Raw genomic sequence first — 19,040 nt, forward strand, 5'->3', positions numbered from 1 at the left:
TGTGCGCATCGAGACCAGAAAGATCTTGAGTACACTTCTTGGAAGAAGTAATGCAGTTTTAATGTGCTGTTGAGGTTCCTTTTAGAGTCCACCCATTGTGCTAAAACGCATATGCTTGTTATGACCGAATACACCAATTATAATTGAATAGCTAAGAGCTTCTTGCTACAACTCTATTTGGTTTGAGCAATCGGGGGTCACCCTCAATAATTAAGCCTTGGTCCTGCTCTGAATGCGTGGGTTCAACTACAGCTTTTCTCTACATAGTACCCACATTCAGTGGCGCGCATAGACTTGAATCCAATCTATTTTACTAACTTGGCAGTTTTGGGGTGGAAAAGCCATGTTTTCGTGGGAATGAGGAAAATAGAGGGGGGAAAATTAGTAAGAGTTGTAAATAATTTTGATCATTTGTAGCTATTGACTTTATTTTAAAATCTCTCACACTTTGACCATTTTCTTAAAATTAAATGTAAAATGGTTACTTAAAAAAAATCCTAAATGTAGCCTATCTTTCCATTGTGCGATGCACTTGTATGTCCATTTTATGTCCCAATAGTTTGTTGATATATTTATTTGTTTGTTTTTATTACAATTAAAATACTTTCAACTTTTTTTGCTGTATGAAGGTAACATTAAAATAGTCTCAGAAACGTTTATTATGCCTTCATCATTTGTTTTCGATACTTTTCAAATGCATTACATTAATATGTTTGTGTTGTTTTGACCTTGTCTTGGTCCAAGACTTTAAAATATATTCCTTTTTTTTTACCCTCAGTTTTATTCATTGTTTAGTGTGCATATAACAAGAAAACAATGCCAATCGAATGGCACTGGAGTACAAACATGCAGAAAAAATAGAAAATTAATGACATTTGTCTAGATATACATTTAATAAATTAGTGAAAATGTGGAAAATACTTTAAAGGGAGTTAATTTTCTGCCCACAGAAACACCTATAGCATTTAACACAACGTTACATATTGTAGTTACAACACACGTGAAAAAATACTACAGTAAATTTACTATAGAAAATGTAGTAAAATTTCTAGGGGAGGGGATAATTTGTTTGTTATACATAGGCCTATTGGTTTAAGCTTTGCAACTAAACAAAGTTCAATAAAAATGTAGTCATTTTTTTTATATATAGTAGGCCTAATAGTGTTTTGAACCATGCTATAGTAAAGGTACTATAGTAAATTGTGAAAGAAAATTATATAGTAATTTATAGTAAATTTACCATGGAAAATTTATAAACGTTTCTCTAGTAGATATTATAGTGTTTTTGAACCATGTTATAGTAAAAATACTATAATAAATTACTAAGGAATGGTTATTTGCTGTGGTAATTCTATTATAGTAATATAGACAAACAACTTTAGCCATAAGTGTCACTCACGAATATGAATGTGAATTTTTGTACTCCATATAATAAAACATCCTAAAAAAGCAGTTATTTAGCACAAAATAAACAATACAAAGTAGAAACATTTTACTAATACCCTACGTCTGTCCTTCAAAAACTAATAGCGCCATCAAGTGACCGTGCAAAGCATTCAACGAGTCTATGAAGAAAACACCAGTGCAGCCCAACTCACTAAATTAGCCTACTGGAAATAGTCTATAATGAAATGTTTTTAATGCATTGGATATGAATCAAGTTTTCCATGTGCACCTTCTTAAATTCTTAAATGTAGTGCTTTCTGATTATTAAAACTTTTAATCATAATGTGAAAATATACCTAAATAATGAAATGCGTTTCATCATCATCAACAACAACAACAACAACAACAGTAATAATGAATAAAATACTAATCCATATAATAATAATAATAGTACAATAAACTTCAATAAACAGATTCATTACTAGATTAATCAAAAAAAGAGACTCTACGCTGACCTCCATGGAAAAGATCATGTAACTGTGGCGAATCTGCGAATCGTCAGGATGTTGTGAGTTTCACATACACTAACAGCATGTGTGCTGGACTCATCGCTGTGATGAAGGACGCTTGGTGTGTTTGAAGATCAGCGTGCGCGGTGACACGCCTGAAAAGCAAATCGCGTCCCCTTTCACTCACACGGTACTTCCTGATATAAGGTTGCGCCTCAGATTGTGTCATGCAACGGGGCATTCGCACTCAAAACAAGCCGAACAAAGATCTTTCGGGCTGTCTTCCCCGTTTCTCACAGAGCAGTTAAAGAAACGACTTTTGCAGACAGGGTGTGTAACCTTGGCAAACAAAATGGACTACAGGGTGAGTGAGCTTAAAATATAGTAAGTTCCCAGTTATCCAAAGGTGATGTAATTATGCTACAGTGAAAGCTTCGACTGTAGAAAATAACATCTTGTCAGGGCTGTTGTGTTTTGTTAACTTGCTTTGTTTTGTTAGTCAACATACTTCAGTTACATTATAGAACTGTAATAGTGTTTCAGTGCATCAGACCTGTAAGTGACACTTTGATTTGATGTAATATGTTTCTCGTTCAGGGCTGGAGATTCAGGTGGTCTTATCATGTAGAAAGATGGTTATCCATGTGAAGTGTCATTTATTAGAGAGTTTGGGCACAAATGGGACCACAAAGTCTTTAGTTACTGGGGTATATTTGTAGCAATAGCCAAAAATATATTGTGTTGGTCAAAATGATAGATTTTTAATTTATGTCAGTAATGATTAGGATATTAAGAAAAGATCATGTGCCATGAAGATATTTTGTAAATTTCCTACAGTAAATATATCAAAGTTTTATTTTTGATTACTAAAATGCATTGCTAAGGACTTCATTTGGATAACTTTAAATTTTTCTCAATATTTTGAATTATTTAATTGTGTTGCACCCTCATATTCCAGATATTAAAATGTTTGTACATCAACCAAATATTGTCCTATCCTAACAAACCATACATCAATGGAAAGCTTATTTATCCAGCTTTCAGATGACATATAAATCTCAATTTTGAAAAATTGACACTTAAGACTGGTTTTGTGGTCCAGGGTCACAAATGTCTTACTGATTACAACTGGGTTGGCAGTGTATGTACACAACCACTCTACAATGATACAAATCAACCCAGTGCTTTTCTTTTTTTAATCAACTGAAATCTTTACCCTTTTCTCGAATGGAACTGATCTTAGATGCCTGTCTTTGTGACCTCAAACAGACAGGCCCTCCCACGATAGTGCTCCTTTTCTATTGCTCTCCGTCTTTTTGTCGCCCTCGTTCACTGAAGTCTGTGAAGTTTAGAATAAGTCCAGACAGCAAAATGTAAATATTTTCATGACTTTCTAACATTTACAAATGGAGAATATACTTGTGAAATGTAAGTTATGCACTAAAGAAAATGGCACATCTCAAACGCACTAAAAAGACCAAGTAGTGTATCTGGGGCGAGCCGTGTTAACTATCTTACGAGTTATTTTAAAGCCCTTAATATGAAGCATGTCTCATGTTAAGGACCAGTTGGATTATGCACTTTCCCCTTGTCCACTGCTATAATTCAGATGAGCTTGTATTAAACTATAGCTATATCAATATAAATGGAAAAGTCTCATACCATATAGCTTGTAAAAAAAAATATATATATATATATATATATATATATCGATATATCGTAACAACTTGATATATCACCAAGCCCTAGACTGAGCTTCTAAAGCACTTTGTGTTTGATCCTGCTTTAGACATCTGGACATTTCCATTGGAAACATGAGCTCTTTGACTTAACAATGGACAAATAATCAAAGTTCAGCTAGAGAGGGTGTGGTTGTCTGCAGTACACTAGCAGCTGTAAGCAAGCAGTTTGAGCCAACATCTTATTTTCTATAAACTTACTTATTCTTTGTCTCACACTTATTTTACACATTCATGTTATCTGTCAAGTACAGAAGATGTTTTACAACATAGCAGATGTGCATATTCGTTCATTTCTTATGCAATGTGTCTCTTCTATTGCTTTTGCCCTTTTTACAAGATAACATAATCTCAGTTTTTTATGGCATGTTATGCACCGATATCCATCCTGTCACTGTGTCTGATATCCATCCGGGCTTGTTTCATAAGACTGATAGGATGCTGCCTTTAAAGATCTCAATTCAAGGCTGTCCACATTTTACACCGTGGTTATATTTGGATCCTGAACGTACATCAGTCCTGGTCAAAGTTAAAGTTGCTCACTCACATGACCTGTTTACCTGCTCCTCTTAATCCAGTGTACTTGGCAAACCCTGCTAAACCTGTCGGAGAGCTTGTCATGGACTTAGAACTCTATTTAGGGGGTGTTGTTTAGCTCCTGGCTGATTCATTCATTATTTCCTTGACAAAATGATTGAAAATGAATTCCTTTTAAGCATGTTTAATTCATCTAGTAGTCTAATTACACCTCACTCATTTTTCTCAAATGGTTTTTAGTATAACTAGGGCTTTTTACATGCTTAAATTAAACAAAATGCAAATGATAGCATTAGTCAAGCTTTTGGAGATGAATCAAGGTGCTCATTTATTGTAGATGACTTGGAGTTGACATGCTCATGATATAGTTATCTAAGACTTTTAGCTGACCTCCAGATTTCCTGCGTGGTGTTGGGGTGATGCTATTGGGACACAATATCTGCTGTTATCAAGCAGAACCACATTGTGCTGTAAAAAAAATAGTGATTGTGAAATGCATCAACCAGATATGCTTTTTACTGCCTATTTAAAAAAAAAAAATATATATATATATATATATATATATATTTATATAATATATTATTGTTGTTGTTATTATTATTATTATTATATATTATTATTTTTATTATTATTATTATTATTATTTATTTTATTTTTTTGTGGAATCACATCTCATAATGAATAAGATGTGGCCAGCTGGAACAATCTTCTAAGTTCTCCTTGTATCTTGTGGCAGAAGTTAGACATACCTTTTCCAAAGTGTCTTAAGTGTAATTAGTGAATCCAAGCCCCTGAGACAATTAAGTACGACTCAGTCTGCTATATTATTTAATTATTATTATTATTTTTTTTATTAAGATTTTAATTTGATAATAGCTGTCATTATGGTAAGCTGATCATAGGGAGCCATAATTTTTGCACTTATTCTTCAAACAGTGCCTAGTCTTAAAGGAGTTAAGTAGTTTATTGAATCTTCTATAAATGTTTATGGATTGATTTATGTCTCTGTTACTTGTAATATAGGCAGGTAAGCAGTCAGTTCTTGGTTTCTGTATGTTGTTTTCTGCTGAAGCTTGTAGTTTTTTCAGCTGTTTTCTGAAATTAGATTGGGTTAATTTCTTGAACATTTCTGCTTTCCTCATGCAGAGTGCCTTGGAGGTGTATAAGGAGATGGTGCTGCTGTACATAGGGGAGGCTCGACACTTTGTGAATTCTCAATGTGCTGATCTGGAGCCATTGCAGATCATTGCGACCACTTTGCTGTGCACACTTGGTGCGGTCTGGCTAAAGGATTTCCTTTTCCAAAAAGAGAGTAAGTGCTATTTATCGTTCAGGGGTTTTTTTGAATCATGATGTTTTTGAACATATGTATTATTAGGCATGTTAAATATGTTGACAGGTTTACACTATCAGTCAAAAGTTTGAGGTTGGTACAAATATATATATATTTTTTAAGAAGTCTCTATAAGGCTTATCAAGGCTACATTTATATAAAAAAGAATACAGTAAAACAGTAATATTATGGGAAAATAATTACTATTAACTTTTTAAAATATATTTTAAAATGTAATTTGCTCCTTTGATGGCAAAGATGGATTTTTAGCAGGAATTACTTCAGTTTTCATTGTCACATGATCCTTCAGAAATAATTCTTATATCATGATTTGTTGCTTAACAAACATTTCTTGTGATTATCAATGTTGAAAAGAGTTGTGCTCTTTAATATTTTCATGGGAGCAGAGATTTTTTTCATGATGCTTTGAGTACAAATCAATTGAGTACATCAATAAAAAAAGCATTTATTTGAAATTGATCTTTTGTTACATTATACAAGTCTTTACTGTCACTTTTGATTAGTTAAATTAATCCCTGCTGAATAAAAGTAATTAATAATTTCTTGAAAAAAATGTTTTGTTTTTAAATGGTAGGTTATATAATCTTGATATCTTTCCATGAGTCAAGAAAATAATACAATTATGTAATTGTTGAAAAAGTATAATGGTTTATTTATCAACAGATTTCACCTTTCAGTTTGTCACTTAGACGTTGTGTCGAAGTTTCTGACACTTAGGGTTGCTCTATGGAGCCCAGACACCTCTGGCATCATTGAGAAAAGGCCAATGAAATTGGCAAACCAAATTTACATAGCTGGCCACATCCTTGTATAAATAGCCAGTGTAGCATTTGCTCACTTCTATTCAGTTTTTCGAAGCCGAATGCAGCATCTCTCTGTGAAAAGTTGGACTCATTCTCTTCTCAATCTCCTTGGCATTGTATCTATGGCACAGGCAGCAGTCTTTCCCTTCTCATAAACAGCTATGTTGTGAGAGTACCCCAAAGTTTTCAATAGCCCCTTTCACACTGCCATTCTGGCAAATACACGGGTAAAGTGTTCCGGCAATTGTTCCCGGGTCGCAAGATCAGGGCGTGACGTGTAATGTACGAGTCGAAAACTTAAGGCACGTTATACTTTCACTGAAGCAAGTGAACGATCTCAGCGTCAGCGCGGAAAGTAAGGAACTAACTGATCTCTGCTTCATTACAGGTTGTACATATTTTTTCGGCACGAACGATAATCTTCCTTCAAAACAGCCAGTAAAAGAGTCGCGAGATAATGCGTGTCTTCACTTTGGCACAGCATTAGATCTGGCTTTTGTTCACACATCGCTCGTCCCGGGTTGAACCCGGCAATGTTACTAGGTCCCCGACCCGGGTTCAATGCCGGAATCAATCCCGGGATATGTTTGCTTTCACACAGAAGGCGACCCGGCAATGTTTCGCCAATTTGCCGGGTCCGACGTGCAGTGTGAAAGGGGCTAATGACAATCTTTGAGAGCAAATTTTCTCCTAAAATTGCAAATCTCTGAAAGAGCTTTATGGGTGGAATTGTGTGTTTACATCAAGCCTTTCTGCCCTTGTCCTTCTGGGTATGGTTACCATGTCTCCCTTAGATGACCGGCACAATGGTCATAAAACTTCAGTGTTTGGGCCATGCTCATCCTGAAACAGGGCTCATGGATGGTTCATGTCCTGCTTGTAGGGACCTTACCATAGACGCTCACGTTCTTTGCCAAAAGAGCCCAAGTCACCCCAGCCACTTTCTGTTCCAGTTCTTTCTAGTTCCGGTATGAGGACACAGTGATGAGCCCGGTGAGTTGAGAATGGTTCTGCCGGGGAATCACTGTGGGATTCTCAATCCTCCCACACTTCGTATCTTCCAGTTGAGCTTCAGGATGAGTTTGCTAACTCATCTCGAGGTGAGTTCAATTTCTCATGATGAGATTTAGCTGTCAATCACATAATCTGAGGGGCGGTCTAAAACAAACAGAAACCGATGACTCTGAGTCTGAGGCAGACACGACGATGACATGATATGATGGCTGTGCTTGACCGGTTGGCCAAGAGCATCAGCCTCGAGTGGATTCCCCACGCTGCCTAGGATGCTTTCAGCTGGATGATTAGTTTCTGGGCACTGAATGCAAAACCAAGCCAAGGCCATCCCCCGTTCCTTTCTTCCCAGAGGTGCACAAGGAACTGATGAAAATGTGGAAGATCCTCTTCTCAACCAGGAGATGATACACCAGTTCCTCTGTCCTCATAGCCCTCAATGGAGGTCCAGCGAGGGATTATACGGAGGTCCCCAAGGTGAAGAGGGTGATTGTGCTGCATCTTTGTCCACAAAAGGAGGTGTCGTCCGACGCTCCCATCAAGGGCCTTTATGATTTTTTTTTTTCTCCAATCCTTTTTCTCTGGCTCTCCAAACGCTGAGATTAAGCATCAGAGCCTGTTCAGACACAGACTTCCTTTCTCCTCACGTTCTGATGCAACAGGTCTGTCACCAAGCCAGTGTAATATTTTTGGCAACGTTACCTCATTTGTCAGTGACTTATTTGACAGACCTGACAGACAAGGCACGGTTCGCCCTGATGGACGTTTCATCTCCTGCCATTGCGCCTTTTGTTCCGCTAAGCTGCAGAAACCCTACCCTAGGTATGTTGAACGTAGTTCCCTTGAGACCATTGGCTTCCACAGTTTGGACAGACCCCTGGATGCATTGGCATATCAACTGTCTGGAGTTGTTGACAATGTCTTTGGCTTTGAAGGGTTTCACTGCATGCCACGCACATCCTTGGCGATCTCAATCATGTTGCAGACTCTTTCTCATTACAGGTCATGCTCCGAGGCAAGTGGAGGCTTCATCCCAAGATGGCCCAGCTGATTTGGAGGTGATTTAACCAGCCACAGTTAGATCTGCTTGCCTCACTGGAATCCATCCATTGCTAGGTTAGGTGTTCCCTGAACAATGCCCCCCTTTGGCATGAATGCATAAATATGCATTCTATAAATAGGGTGGGTGCTCTCCAGGCCCTCTCTGTTAGCAAATAGAATTGAAACTCCGGCTTGGATATGTGCCCTGGGTTCCCATCACTCCTTCCAGAGATCAGGTGGTAACCTTGCAAGCTATCCCTCCACAGGACAGGGACCTTAACCTGTCCCTGTTTTGCCCAGTGTGAGCCCTGTGCATCCATTTGGAATGCACACAGGGTTTCAGACGGTCTGAACAGCTCTTTGTCTGCTTTGGAGGACAGCAGAAGGGAAATGCTGTCTCCAAACAGAGGATCTCATACTGGATTGTAGATGTGATCTGAATGGCCTATCAGGCCAGAGGCTTACCATGCCCACTGGGAGTAAGGCTTACTCCACCAGGGACATTTCTGCTTCATCAGCTTTAGTGAATGGTGCCTCTCTAACAGACATTTGTAGAGCTCCAGTTTGTGCTATACCTAATACATTTTCCAGATTCTACAATCTGCCGATGGAACCAGTCTCATCCAGAGTCTTGAATGGTATGGAGAAGAGCTTGTCTATGGGGCCTCCCCTGTCTCAGGTGGCATTTGTGCTGAGTCCAGTTTGTCATCGCCTAGTGGTTCGAGAGTTTGACTCCTAACCCTAAGGTTGTGGGTTCGAGTCTTTGGCCAGCAATATCTTGACTTGGGTGACCTTGAGCAAGGCACCGAACCCCCAACTGTTCCTCGGATGCTGCAGCATAAATTGCTGCCCACTGACATGCTGGCTTGGCAACATCTGTGCCCCCATGGTCTCGTAACTAGACCCCTAGTGCCAGAAACTTTGACACAACATAAAAGTGACTGACTGAAAAGGGAAAATCTATATTACGTGTGGTAACCCTCGTTCCCTGATGGAGGGAATGGAGATGTTGTGTCCCTTATACTACAACTGAACTGAACTGAACTGCCTCTGAGTGGGTTGAGACGCTTCTTGACTCCTCAGAACAGAACGAGTGAGCAAATTCTACGCAAACCTATTTATACCGAGATATCTGGGGTGTGGTCAGCTATGCAATGTTTGCTTTATCGATTTCATTGGCCTTTTCTCATGATGTCAGAGGTGTCTGGGCTCCCAAGAGGAACTGCTAATGTCTGAAACTTTGGACCAATGTCTTCATTCCCTTCATCAGGGAACAAGGGTTACCTTATCTCATGATGTCAGAGGTGTCTGGGCTCCCAAGAGGAACTGCTAATGTCTGAAACTTTGGACCAATGTCTTCATTCCCTTCATCAGGGAACAAGGGTTACCTTATATAACAGATCTTTTTTTTTTCTTTGCCACTGTTAAACAATATAAAAACCCAGCATTATGTTGCAAACTAATTCTAAGAAAATATTGATGTTGTCCTTTTTTTTGCTGTTCATCAGTCAGGAAGTCTTAAAACAAAATAACAAAATGTCAGTTCCACTTGAACAATAACAAAGACTGTGGCATTTGTAAGCTTCATATGTTAACAGTGACCTAGACACCTTTTGTTTTGTTTATTGTGGGATGTTATGGTTGAGCCATCATTCAGAAACAATGGTTTCATACGAGCTGAGGGAGAAAAACCAAACATTTACACTGAGGTCTCTCATTTGTATAATTTTACATGGCATTTTTTTTCTTTTTACAGCAACTCAAATTTAGAAAAATGTCTTGCTGTGGAGGTATTTCATGTCATGTCTTCACCGCAATTTGCTCATTGTGTCATGTTTTCTAGGTCTGATATCAAGGGTAAAGAAGCAGTTCTTTAAAATCATCAGAAAAGTCCCATTTATTGGAGCAACAGTAAGCATTTAGTGGTTTTCTAGTTCCTTTTCTTTCTACACACTTCTCCTTCTGACTCACTGATTGAAAATTAATCACCACTTTCATGCTGAAGCGGAAATTAATCCTTTAATGCACTTTCACATTAGAACCTGTGATTATTCCAGGGTTTATCTTGTGTCATTAACCTGAACAGAGTGTAACATGTCAGAACTGAATACAGGTTGATTTTAATGTCTTGTCAGACTCTTTCGCCATTACAATATTTATTTGAATGCATCTAATCATCCTAACATTACAAATTACAACCTAAACACCCAATAGAACAGGGGACGTTTTTGACTTAAAGGCCTCTGTTGTCCAACACAATATTCAAAGGCCTCTCATGCTAGTTATAATATTTCTTCTGGTTTGTTCTTCTGTAATTATGCTAAAGGTGCTAGTTTCAGAACTTTCTTTGCAATAATGTAGTTTTAAATATGTTAAAATGAACTAATTAGAAAATACAAATGTAAAAATTTTACACTATGATGTGTTTTTAGCATTTTAAACCAAGTTGAGAACCACTGCCTTGGAGCACTGCTAGTCATTAAAGTTCTCTTTTTGAATTTGCAAATGGATGAAGAAGTAACATCATATCAGCACTGCAGTAATTGTTTTTATTTTCCCTTCAATTCCTCTGTTCCCTATATTGCTTGTATTTATTAATTATTGAGAGGTTTTTATGACACTTTGTTTTCTTTCCAATCTTTTTCAATCAGATTCAGAATCAACTCAACAAGGCATTAGATGACATGTCGATGAGTCTATGCACGCTGAAGGAAGGCATGTGCTACACTAAACTCCTACCAGCACAGGGCCTCACCCACAAACAGCTCCTCGACAAGATCAGGGAGTATGAGACACTGAGTAAGTCACCTTCAGCCTGTCCCAGCCTCCATCTGATATAATGAGGGAGAGCCCAAAAGCTTTGAGGATAAATAAGGAACTTTTAAATTTTCAGCCAGATGTTCTCAGACTAAATTTGCCCTTCAGTGTGGGTGCAGTTTCTTTGCAAACAAGATTATTTATTAGGGTATAATAGTACTGGTTTATACAGTATTAGAAGTTAGTGTTCCACCATAGTTCTGTCCTTCAGTTCAGTCTTTTTTCATACTTGATTTCAGGTGAAGTAGACTGGGCGAAAGGCAAAGTGTCAGGCGCAGTCTACTGGGGGGATGAGAAGCTCACAGATCTCTTGGTAAAGGTATAATGGCCTTTTTAAATCCTTTACATCAGCAAATCCCAACAAGTGCTATGTGTGTTCCAGGGGATAATTTTAAATTTGCTTCAATAAAAAAAAATTGACAGAAAATGTAAAATAAAATAGTCAGGGTTGAACTTTCAGCTAATTTTTCAAGAAAATGAGAAAAAAAAATTGAAATGCTTTTAGAATTTTGTTTTGATCAAACACAAGAATATTTGTGCTATCTTGCGTGTCTTTGTTTAACCCACAGTATTGATTTTCTTAAAAACTGACTTTTAAATAATAATAATGATAATAATAAAAATTGAATCAAGCAGAGGCTTTGTAAAACAAGAAACAATTCCTGGATTTTGTTTTGTTTTCCTCTGGTTTGCAGGTATATGGTGAGTTTGCCTGGAGCAATCCCCTCCACCCAGACCTGTTCCCTGGGGTCAGGAAGATGGAGGCAGAAGTGGTGCGGATGACGTGTGCCCTTTTTAATGGAGGGCCAGATTCCTGTGGCACAGTCAGTCCTTCCCACTGTCTTCCACATTTTGTACAATTTCTCTTTGTTCTCTGCTCTCTGCAGTTGTTCGCACTTCAGATAATAGCTGAATGTTGGAAAATATCTCCTTAACAGAATCTGTAGAATGCTATGAGAGTTGAATACACTGGCTACATTCACACAGCAGCAGAATTTAATTGTGTATCTAGTGTTTTTTTACAGCTATTGTGACAATAGAAAACAGGGTTACCGTGGGTCCTTAAAAAGTCTTGCATTTAGTTATATAAAATTTATGGCCATAAAAGTCTTAAATTGTACAAGAAAGTCTTAATTATGGTTTCAAGAGGACTTCGATTTGGGGGACGGAAAGACAAGAATTGCAATATGGCTCATGGTGACAATTAAACCTCAAGAGGCTATGATGTCATTGAATAAATATGAGTGCTGCACGTTTCAATGTCAGATGCTGTGCTGTTATGTGTACAGTCACTATTGGGAAAACCTCTATAGAAAAGAATTACCCTCCTTTAAACGAATCACATTTTGTTTTTGTTTTTCAGCCTGAAATAAAGATGGACACAGTTTTTGTTTTATCCAGATTTAATTACTCAGTGCAGCTTATAACATTTTAACCAGTGAAAAATATGACACCAACATGTCAGAAAACAATAAAAAGAGTTGAAAAAGGATCACCCTCCTCCTAAAAATGACATGTAAACTCAATCGGGTGTAGCTTATCACCATCTCAGTGGCACAAAAAGCCATTTGACTTTCAGCTGTGATTAGATGTGGTCATTTTGATTAGCTAAGCATTAAAAGAGCTTTCCTGGAGCATCACAGTCCTTGGTAGTGCAGCTGAAGCAAACAGATAGAATAAAAAGTCAAAGGCTTTATCTGGTCAGGGAGGCTACCAAGAGGCCTACAGCAACTCTGAAACAGTTACAGGAATTTATGACAAAGAGTGGTTATTGTGTGCATGTGACCATAATACAGGGTTGCCAAATCTCACGCATGTGGCGTGACACTCACGCTTGGACTTCAGCGTGAGATTGATGCTGAAAGCGTAAGTGTCACACCAGATGCGTGAGAGTTGGCAACCCTGATAATATCACACATTCTCCACCGATGTGGCTTGTATGAGAGGGTTGCAAGAAATAAAGTCACTCCTCAAGTAATCCACATGCAGTCACAACTGAGCATTGCCAAAACGCACCTTCAAGATTCTGAGACAGATGAGACTAAAATTGAATTATTTGGCATCAACACCAAACGATATGGCTGGCGGCAATCCAAATATGGTTCACCATCCAAACAGCATTCCTCCAGTAAAGCATGCTGGCATCGCCTACTTTAACAACAATTAAGGACAGTCCGTTTCACAAAGTCGCATTTTAATCGTAACTCTGACACAAATTCCCACGCAACCTGTGCAACTAAGAAATCAGCACTACTAAGATATGATGACATATTTATTTTTCCATGTTTAATAGAGGGCTTGATGATCGTAGTTTGTTCATTGTTTTACTGTATTGTTTTTGTTTGTTACTGTTCAAGTTGTTCTAACTTAAAATGATGCATCTGTCAAATGGGTCGCAATGGTTGCATTATTTCAGGGAATTGGTCGCAATCAGCTTCTGTTTCATTATAAAGCAGAAACAATTAAGTATTTCTAGTGGGTGTGGTGGTATCACTTGTCTATATTTGTGGTGAAGCTGATCACGTCAGATTTTTTAATTTTTTTATTTTTTTTATTAGATGGTGGTTCAACAAAATACTGACACAAGGGGGTGATCCTTTTTCCAAATCACTGAATCTGTTTTATTTATTTATTTTAATTGTTTTCTGACATGTTGCTGTTATATCTTTTGCTTGGATGTTATAAGTTGTACTGATTAAATGCAGCTGGATAAAACAAAAACTGTCTTCCTTTCACCCTGCAAAGCAAAAAAAAATTGATTATTTTAAAAGGGGTAATTCTTTTCTATATACACTGCATATTATGCTGCTCCAAAAGCACCACCTGCTGGCAGAGAATCAATATGCATTTTTCAATAAGTCATTGTTTTTGTTCAGATCACAGCCAAAATCAGCATATATTTTTATGCAGCAAACACTCAGTTATAAATGTGAACCAGTGGATCAAAGATCTAAATGATTAGGATATATTTATAAGTTAAGTTGATATAATTGATTGGTAATAATTGTTTAAATTTAATTGCATGTTTGGGACAAATCAAGAGTCGCTTAAATTAATCCTAAACAAATTTCCATTTGCTCATTTATCAGTCTGTTGTTTAAAAATCTGAAAACCGTATTGTATTATATCACGTTTCTTAATATCAAGTCATTATAATGCTGTTCACTCAAAACAAACAACATTTTGTGTGTGTTCCTTTCATGGAAAGGTTACTTCAGGTGGAACAGAAAGCATTCTGATGGCATGCAAGGCGTACAGAGACATGGCTCATGAACGTGGCATTAAACACCCAGAGATGTATGTACTATCTCAAGTCTAGTCAAAACATTAAGCCTCTGCAGTCATAATACTCTAATTTTGTTTAAGTCAGTCAACAGTAGCTGTCAACCCACACTGTAAATATTTAAACATATAAGTGGTTTGCTACGGTTGGCTATTCATTTACATAGCATATATAATATATAAAAAACAATCAGTTTTTTCTGAGTTTTATTTTACTTGGACAGAATTGGTGCTCATTAGTGCACTTTAAAAGCAGTTGTTTTATTCAATACCATTGTGTAATTTTTTGTTGTTGTTTGTCTCTATACTAGTATTGCACCCGTGAGCGTCCATGCAGCGTTTGACAAAGCAGCACATTATTTTGGGATGAAGCTCATTCACATACCTCTAGACAAGAAGACCATGAAAGTCGATGTGAAGGTACAGCTGTCTGGTTTGTTCACAGCAGACAGGCACATTTTTGTGAATATTGACCAGCTTGATGTTCACATCATTTTAAAGACTACTTTTTTGGTCATAGGCAATGAGAAGGGCCATCTCTAGAAACACTGCAATGCTGGTGTGTTCCGCTCCTCAGTTCCCCCATGGAATTATGGACCCTGTATTGGAAGTGGCGAAGGTAATATTGGCATGTAATTCAATGCCTTTGTATTGTGTTATACATTTTTCCGTAATGTATTCTTTGTCTTGTATATAAAAATTTATGTTTTTTTTATTATTATTTATTCTTTTAGCTTGCAGTAAAATACAACATCCCATTCCATGTGGATGCATGCTTGGGTGGGTTCCTGATCATTTTTATGGAAAAGGCAGGTTTCCAACTTGATCCCTTTGATTTCCGGGTCAATGGTGTGACCAGTATCTCAGCTGATACACATAAGGTGAGAACTCTAGTGAGAGAAATTAACGAATACAAAATACTGTTAAGTTTGGGATCAGTGAGATTGAGAAATAATACGAATAATTTAACACTGCTGTTTTCCACAAAAATAAAAATAAAAGTGTAAACAACAGCCTTCTAGAATGATTTCTGTAGGAGCATGTCACACTGAAGACTATTTTCGGTGAAAAATGTAGCTTTGCCATCACTGCATAAAGTACATTTTGAAATATATTAAAATAAAAGGCAATTATTTTAAGTTGTAATAATATTTCACTATATTACTGTTTTTTTTTTTTTTTTTTTGTGAATTAAACGTTTATGCAAAAGATCTCTGACAGAACTACAACTATTGTTATTTATTTCTGTCCAGATATCGTCATGATGAAGATTAAAGCTAAATGCAAAGTTGATTTAATTTTAAAATCATTGTCTCTGTCTCCACAGTATGGTTATGCTCCCAAAGGCTCCTCAGTGGTGCTCTACAGTGACAAGAAATTTCGCCACTACCAGTATTTCGTAGCACCTGATTGGCAGGGAGGAATTTACGCGTCTCCTTCCATGGCTGGCTCTCGGCCTGGAGGCATAATTGCTGCCTGTTGGGCTACTATGATGCACATGGGTGAGAATGGATATGTTGACGCCACCAGGAAAGTCATCGGGACTGCCCGCAAAATCAAAGCAGGGTCAGTATTAATTCCATTTTTAATATAATACATGAAAGACATGAACGACAAAGGCAAATGTGTTGCTTTGAATGTATATCAACTGTGTTAAATGTAAATTTGAACGGCAAGTTACATTTACATGCCAGGAAAGGCACTGTACACAGAAAAAACAACTTGGGAAAAAAAAAAAAAAAAAAAAACACTCTCTTCCCACAGAATCCGTAAAATAGATGGGATGTTTGTATTCGGGGATCCAGAAGTGTCTGTGGTGGCTCTAGGCTCTGATGTTTTTGATATCTTCCGCTTATCTAATGCACTGACTTCAAAAGGCTGGAATCTCAACACTCTGCAGTTCCCATCTAGGTATGGTTAAAAAAAATGTTCAATGTAAAATGTGCAGGTTATGCAAACTAATGTAATGTTCCTAAAAACAGAATGAAAGTTAATCAGGTTATGGAAAATACACCTAGATCATTATTATTGATTGTTTTTATGTAAAGGCCTTAGTGCGTCAGTTTTAGGCAGTGGTCAGAAAAGTTGTTCCTCATTGTTTGTGGCTCTTTGTTGTTCTCTTTCAGCATCCATATTTGTGTCACAATGCTACACACACAGCCTGGTGTAGCTGAGCAGTTCATCAGTGATGTGAAGAGAGAAGTAGCCATTATCATGGAGAATCCTAAAGAGAGAACCACAGGGATGGTGGGTTTCCTTTTTATCTGATCCAAAAATACAGTACATTTTGAGAAGTATTATTACAATTTAAAATAGGTATGGCTGTTTTGGTATGTCTTGGTTGAACTTCACATTTTAAGATTTATATAGTCATTTTTTTCAGGCAAAATAATCATTGTCCATAACAACGCAGATGAGTAAAATCCTCACTTGGCACTCCAGTCGATTTGTACATGTATACTCTCTTCTGATAAACTATAATTAATTAATTAATAACCCTGAAATAACTTTTCCCATTTTATGTTGTAGGGAGCAATCTATGGCATGGCCCAATCCATTCCTGACCGAACGATGGTGACTGAGGTCTCACAGGGCTTTTTGGACTGCCTCTATAGCACTGAGGTGCCCAAGATACAGAACAAGCACCACAAAAACCATAAGAACCACATGAATGGCAACTCTAAAGCGCACTGAGATTGACTGTTGGGGTCTCCACCGTTAACTGACTTAAGGGATGTTCACCGCAATCATCTAATCATTCATTTACTAACTAACTCATTTATGTATAAGCCATAGTCACCTGATATTCTGGGATTTGTGACTAAGGAGCGACAGTATCTTGTCTGTAAGACTGTAGAGACCGGTACACAAGTGAGGGTCTGGGACATATTAATTTAATTTTGGTCACCAGTGAGTGCAGTTTTCCTTGTTTCATTGGGTCAGTTTATTATTTTTATGACCGATGCACACCATATGTATTTGATCACATTTCCACTATTATCTTTGGAAGTGTGCCACTTAAACTCAGGATACCAGAGCACAATCTTGTCACAATGACTTTACATTTTACATGTTATTAACATTTCCCAGGAATCAAATAATGCAGATTCGAACCAAATCCATGATACTATCAACATGGATAAATCATGGAGCTAGGATTATATATATTTGCTATATCTCCTCCTCTGTAGAAACTTTAAAACACAGCAGACGGTTTTCGGATGGTAGTACTGCTCAGGTGAACCTGTGTTGCAAATGTTTATTTTATTTCCTTCTTTTAAATTCCCCGTAACTAGCATAGATTTGATAATCCAGTTTTAAAACATTCAGCTAATTTAAGAGAAAATATCTCTGATTTTAAATGACCTGTGGAAAATGATATCAGGGCAAAACTTAACAAATCCACCCAGCAGGTTGTGAAGTTCAATAATATTTTCAGGTTCAAATTCCCATCCATTTGGGTTTTCACATTTCATCCTATCTACCTCATACCTAATAGTTAAAATTATTCAACACTTATTGATTGTTTCAGTTTTGTTTAAATCCTGAGAAATGTCATGTGACTGGTAATTTTAATCATCAGTCAATGTCATGTTCCAGGTTATGGTACTCCATGACAAGTGTTTTCAGAAAGTCAGACCTCCTTAATTTGTGAGGCTTTCTTTTGTGTTTTGTATTTGTTTGGGATCTTTGTTCCATCTTAACTCAATTGAATGATAGTTAAGGCCTGGAACAGCAAAAAGGGACATTAATTTGTGTATGAAGTCTGTGATATGAGGATCACGATGATGACATGGTACCATGGAAACATCACACCAGATCTTGTCTGCAATGTAATGCCTTAAGCACTCATAATATTTGTGACCACTGTGTGTGTTTTTACATTTAAAATCACTAATATAACGTCTCATATTTCAATGTGTTTTTTTTTTTTAATCATTCAGTAATTTCCATGTACTTTTTTTAAGCCTCTTTTTGGGGTACTTCAAGTAGGAGGTAGGGCAGTGTTATTTTGTATGATAACACTCTAGTACAGTATAGTCTCAAGAACTGTAACATGCCTTAGGCTAGGACGTAGATGTGGATATTTGTTCTAACAGTTACCCTTCTTGCCTAAATGAAGCAGTTTAATGCCTTAAAGCAATAATCTGTAATTACTGTAACTACTGAAACTGAGGCACTTTGATCTGATTTTTTTAAGCATTATATGAACTTTACGGTTATGGTTGTATTAAGCACAACACTAACAGCATTCACCTAAATGCCTTCCACAGACGTCAGGGTGTGTGCTATTATGTTAACACACTAGCTACATCAGCCTCAGGGACTAGACCTTTACCACGTCATGCAGTCCAGTTTAGTTTTGTCCTGTAATGTTTTTGTTGTTCCTATATAAATCAATAAACCTTGTCTTGAAATAAATATGCTGTTCGTGTAATATATTTTCTGTTTTACAGAATAAGGGAACTCGTTTTTGCATTTACTTCTTTTCCATTATTTTTCTATGTAAAATTCAATATAAACCAGCCCTTATGTTTACACAAGTTTGGCATGAGGCCCT

At 37.2% G+C, this 19,040-nt stretch overlaps 1 protein-coding gene across 1 annotated transcript; it reads left to right on the forward strand.

The window, feature by feature from the left end:
* Positions 1-1,986: 1,986 nt before the first annotated feature.
* On the forward strand, positions 1,987-18,901 carry LOC128026194 (sphingosine-1-phosphate lyase 1-like). The gene is made up of 14 exons (XM_052613023.1): positions 1,987-2,259; positions 5,318-5,483; positions 10,224-10,291; positions 11,032-11,179; positions 11,437-11,516; positions 11,893-12,021; positions 14,406-14,494; positions 14,791-14,899; positions 15,000-15,098; positions 15,214-15,360; positions 15,807-16,045; positions 16,244-16,390; positions 16,606-16,726; positions 17,009-18,901. The coding sequence occupies exons 1-14, from the start codon at positions 2,248-2,250 to the stop codon at positions 17,171-17,173; spliced, it is 1,719 nt and encodes a 572-aa protein (XP_052468983.1). The 5' UTR covers positions 1,987-2,247; the 3' UTR covers positions 17,174-18,901.
* Positions 18,902-19,040: the final 139 nt, after the last annotated feature.

The sequence above is a fragment of the Carassius gibelio genome, chromosome A13, assembly GCF_023724105.1.
Source record: "Carassius gibelio isolate Cgi1373 ecotype wild population from Czech Republic chromosome A13, carGib1.2-hapl.c, whole genome shotgun sequence".
Taxonomy (NCBI): domain Eukaryota; kingdom Metazoa; phylum Chordata; class Actinopteri; order Cypriniformes; family Cyprinidae; genus Carassius; species Carassius gibelio.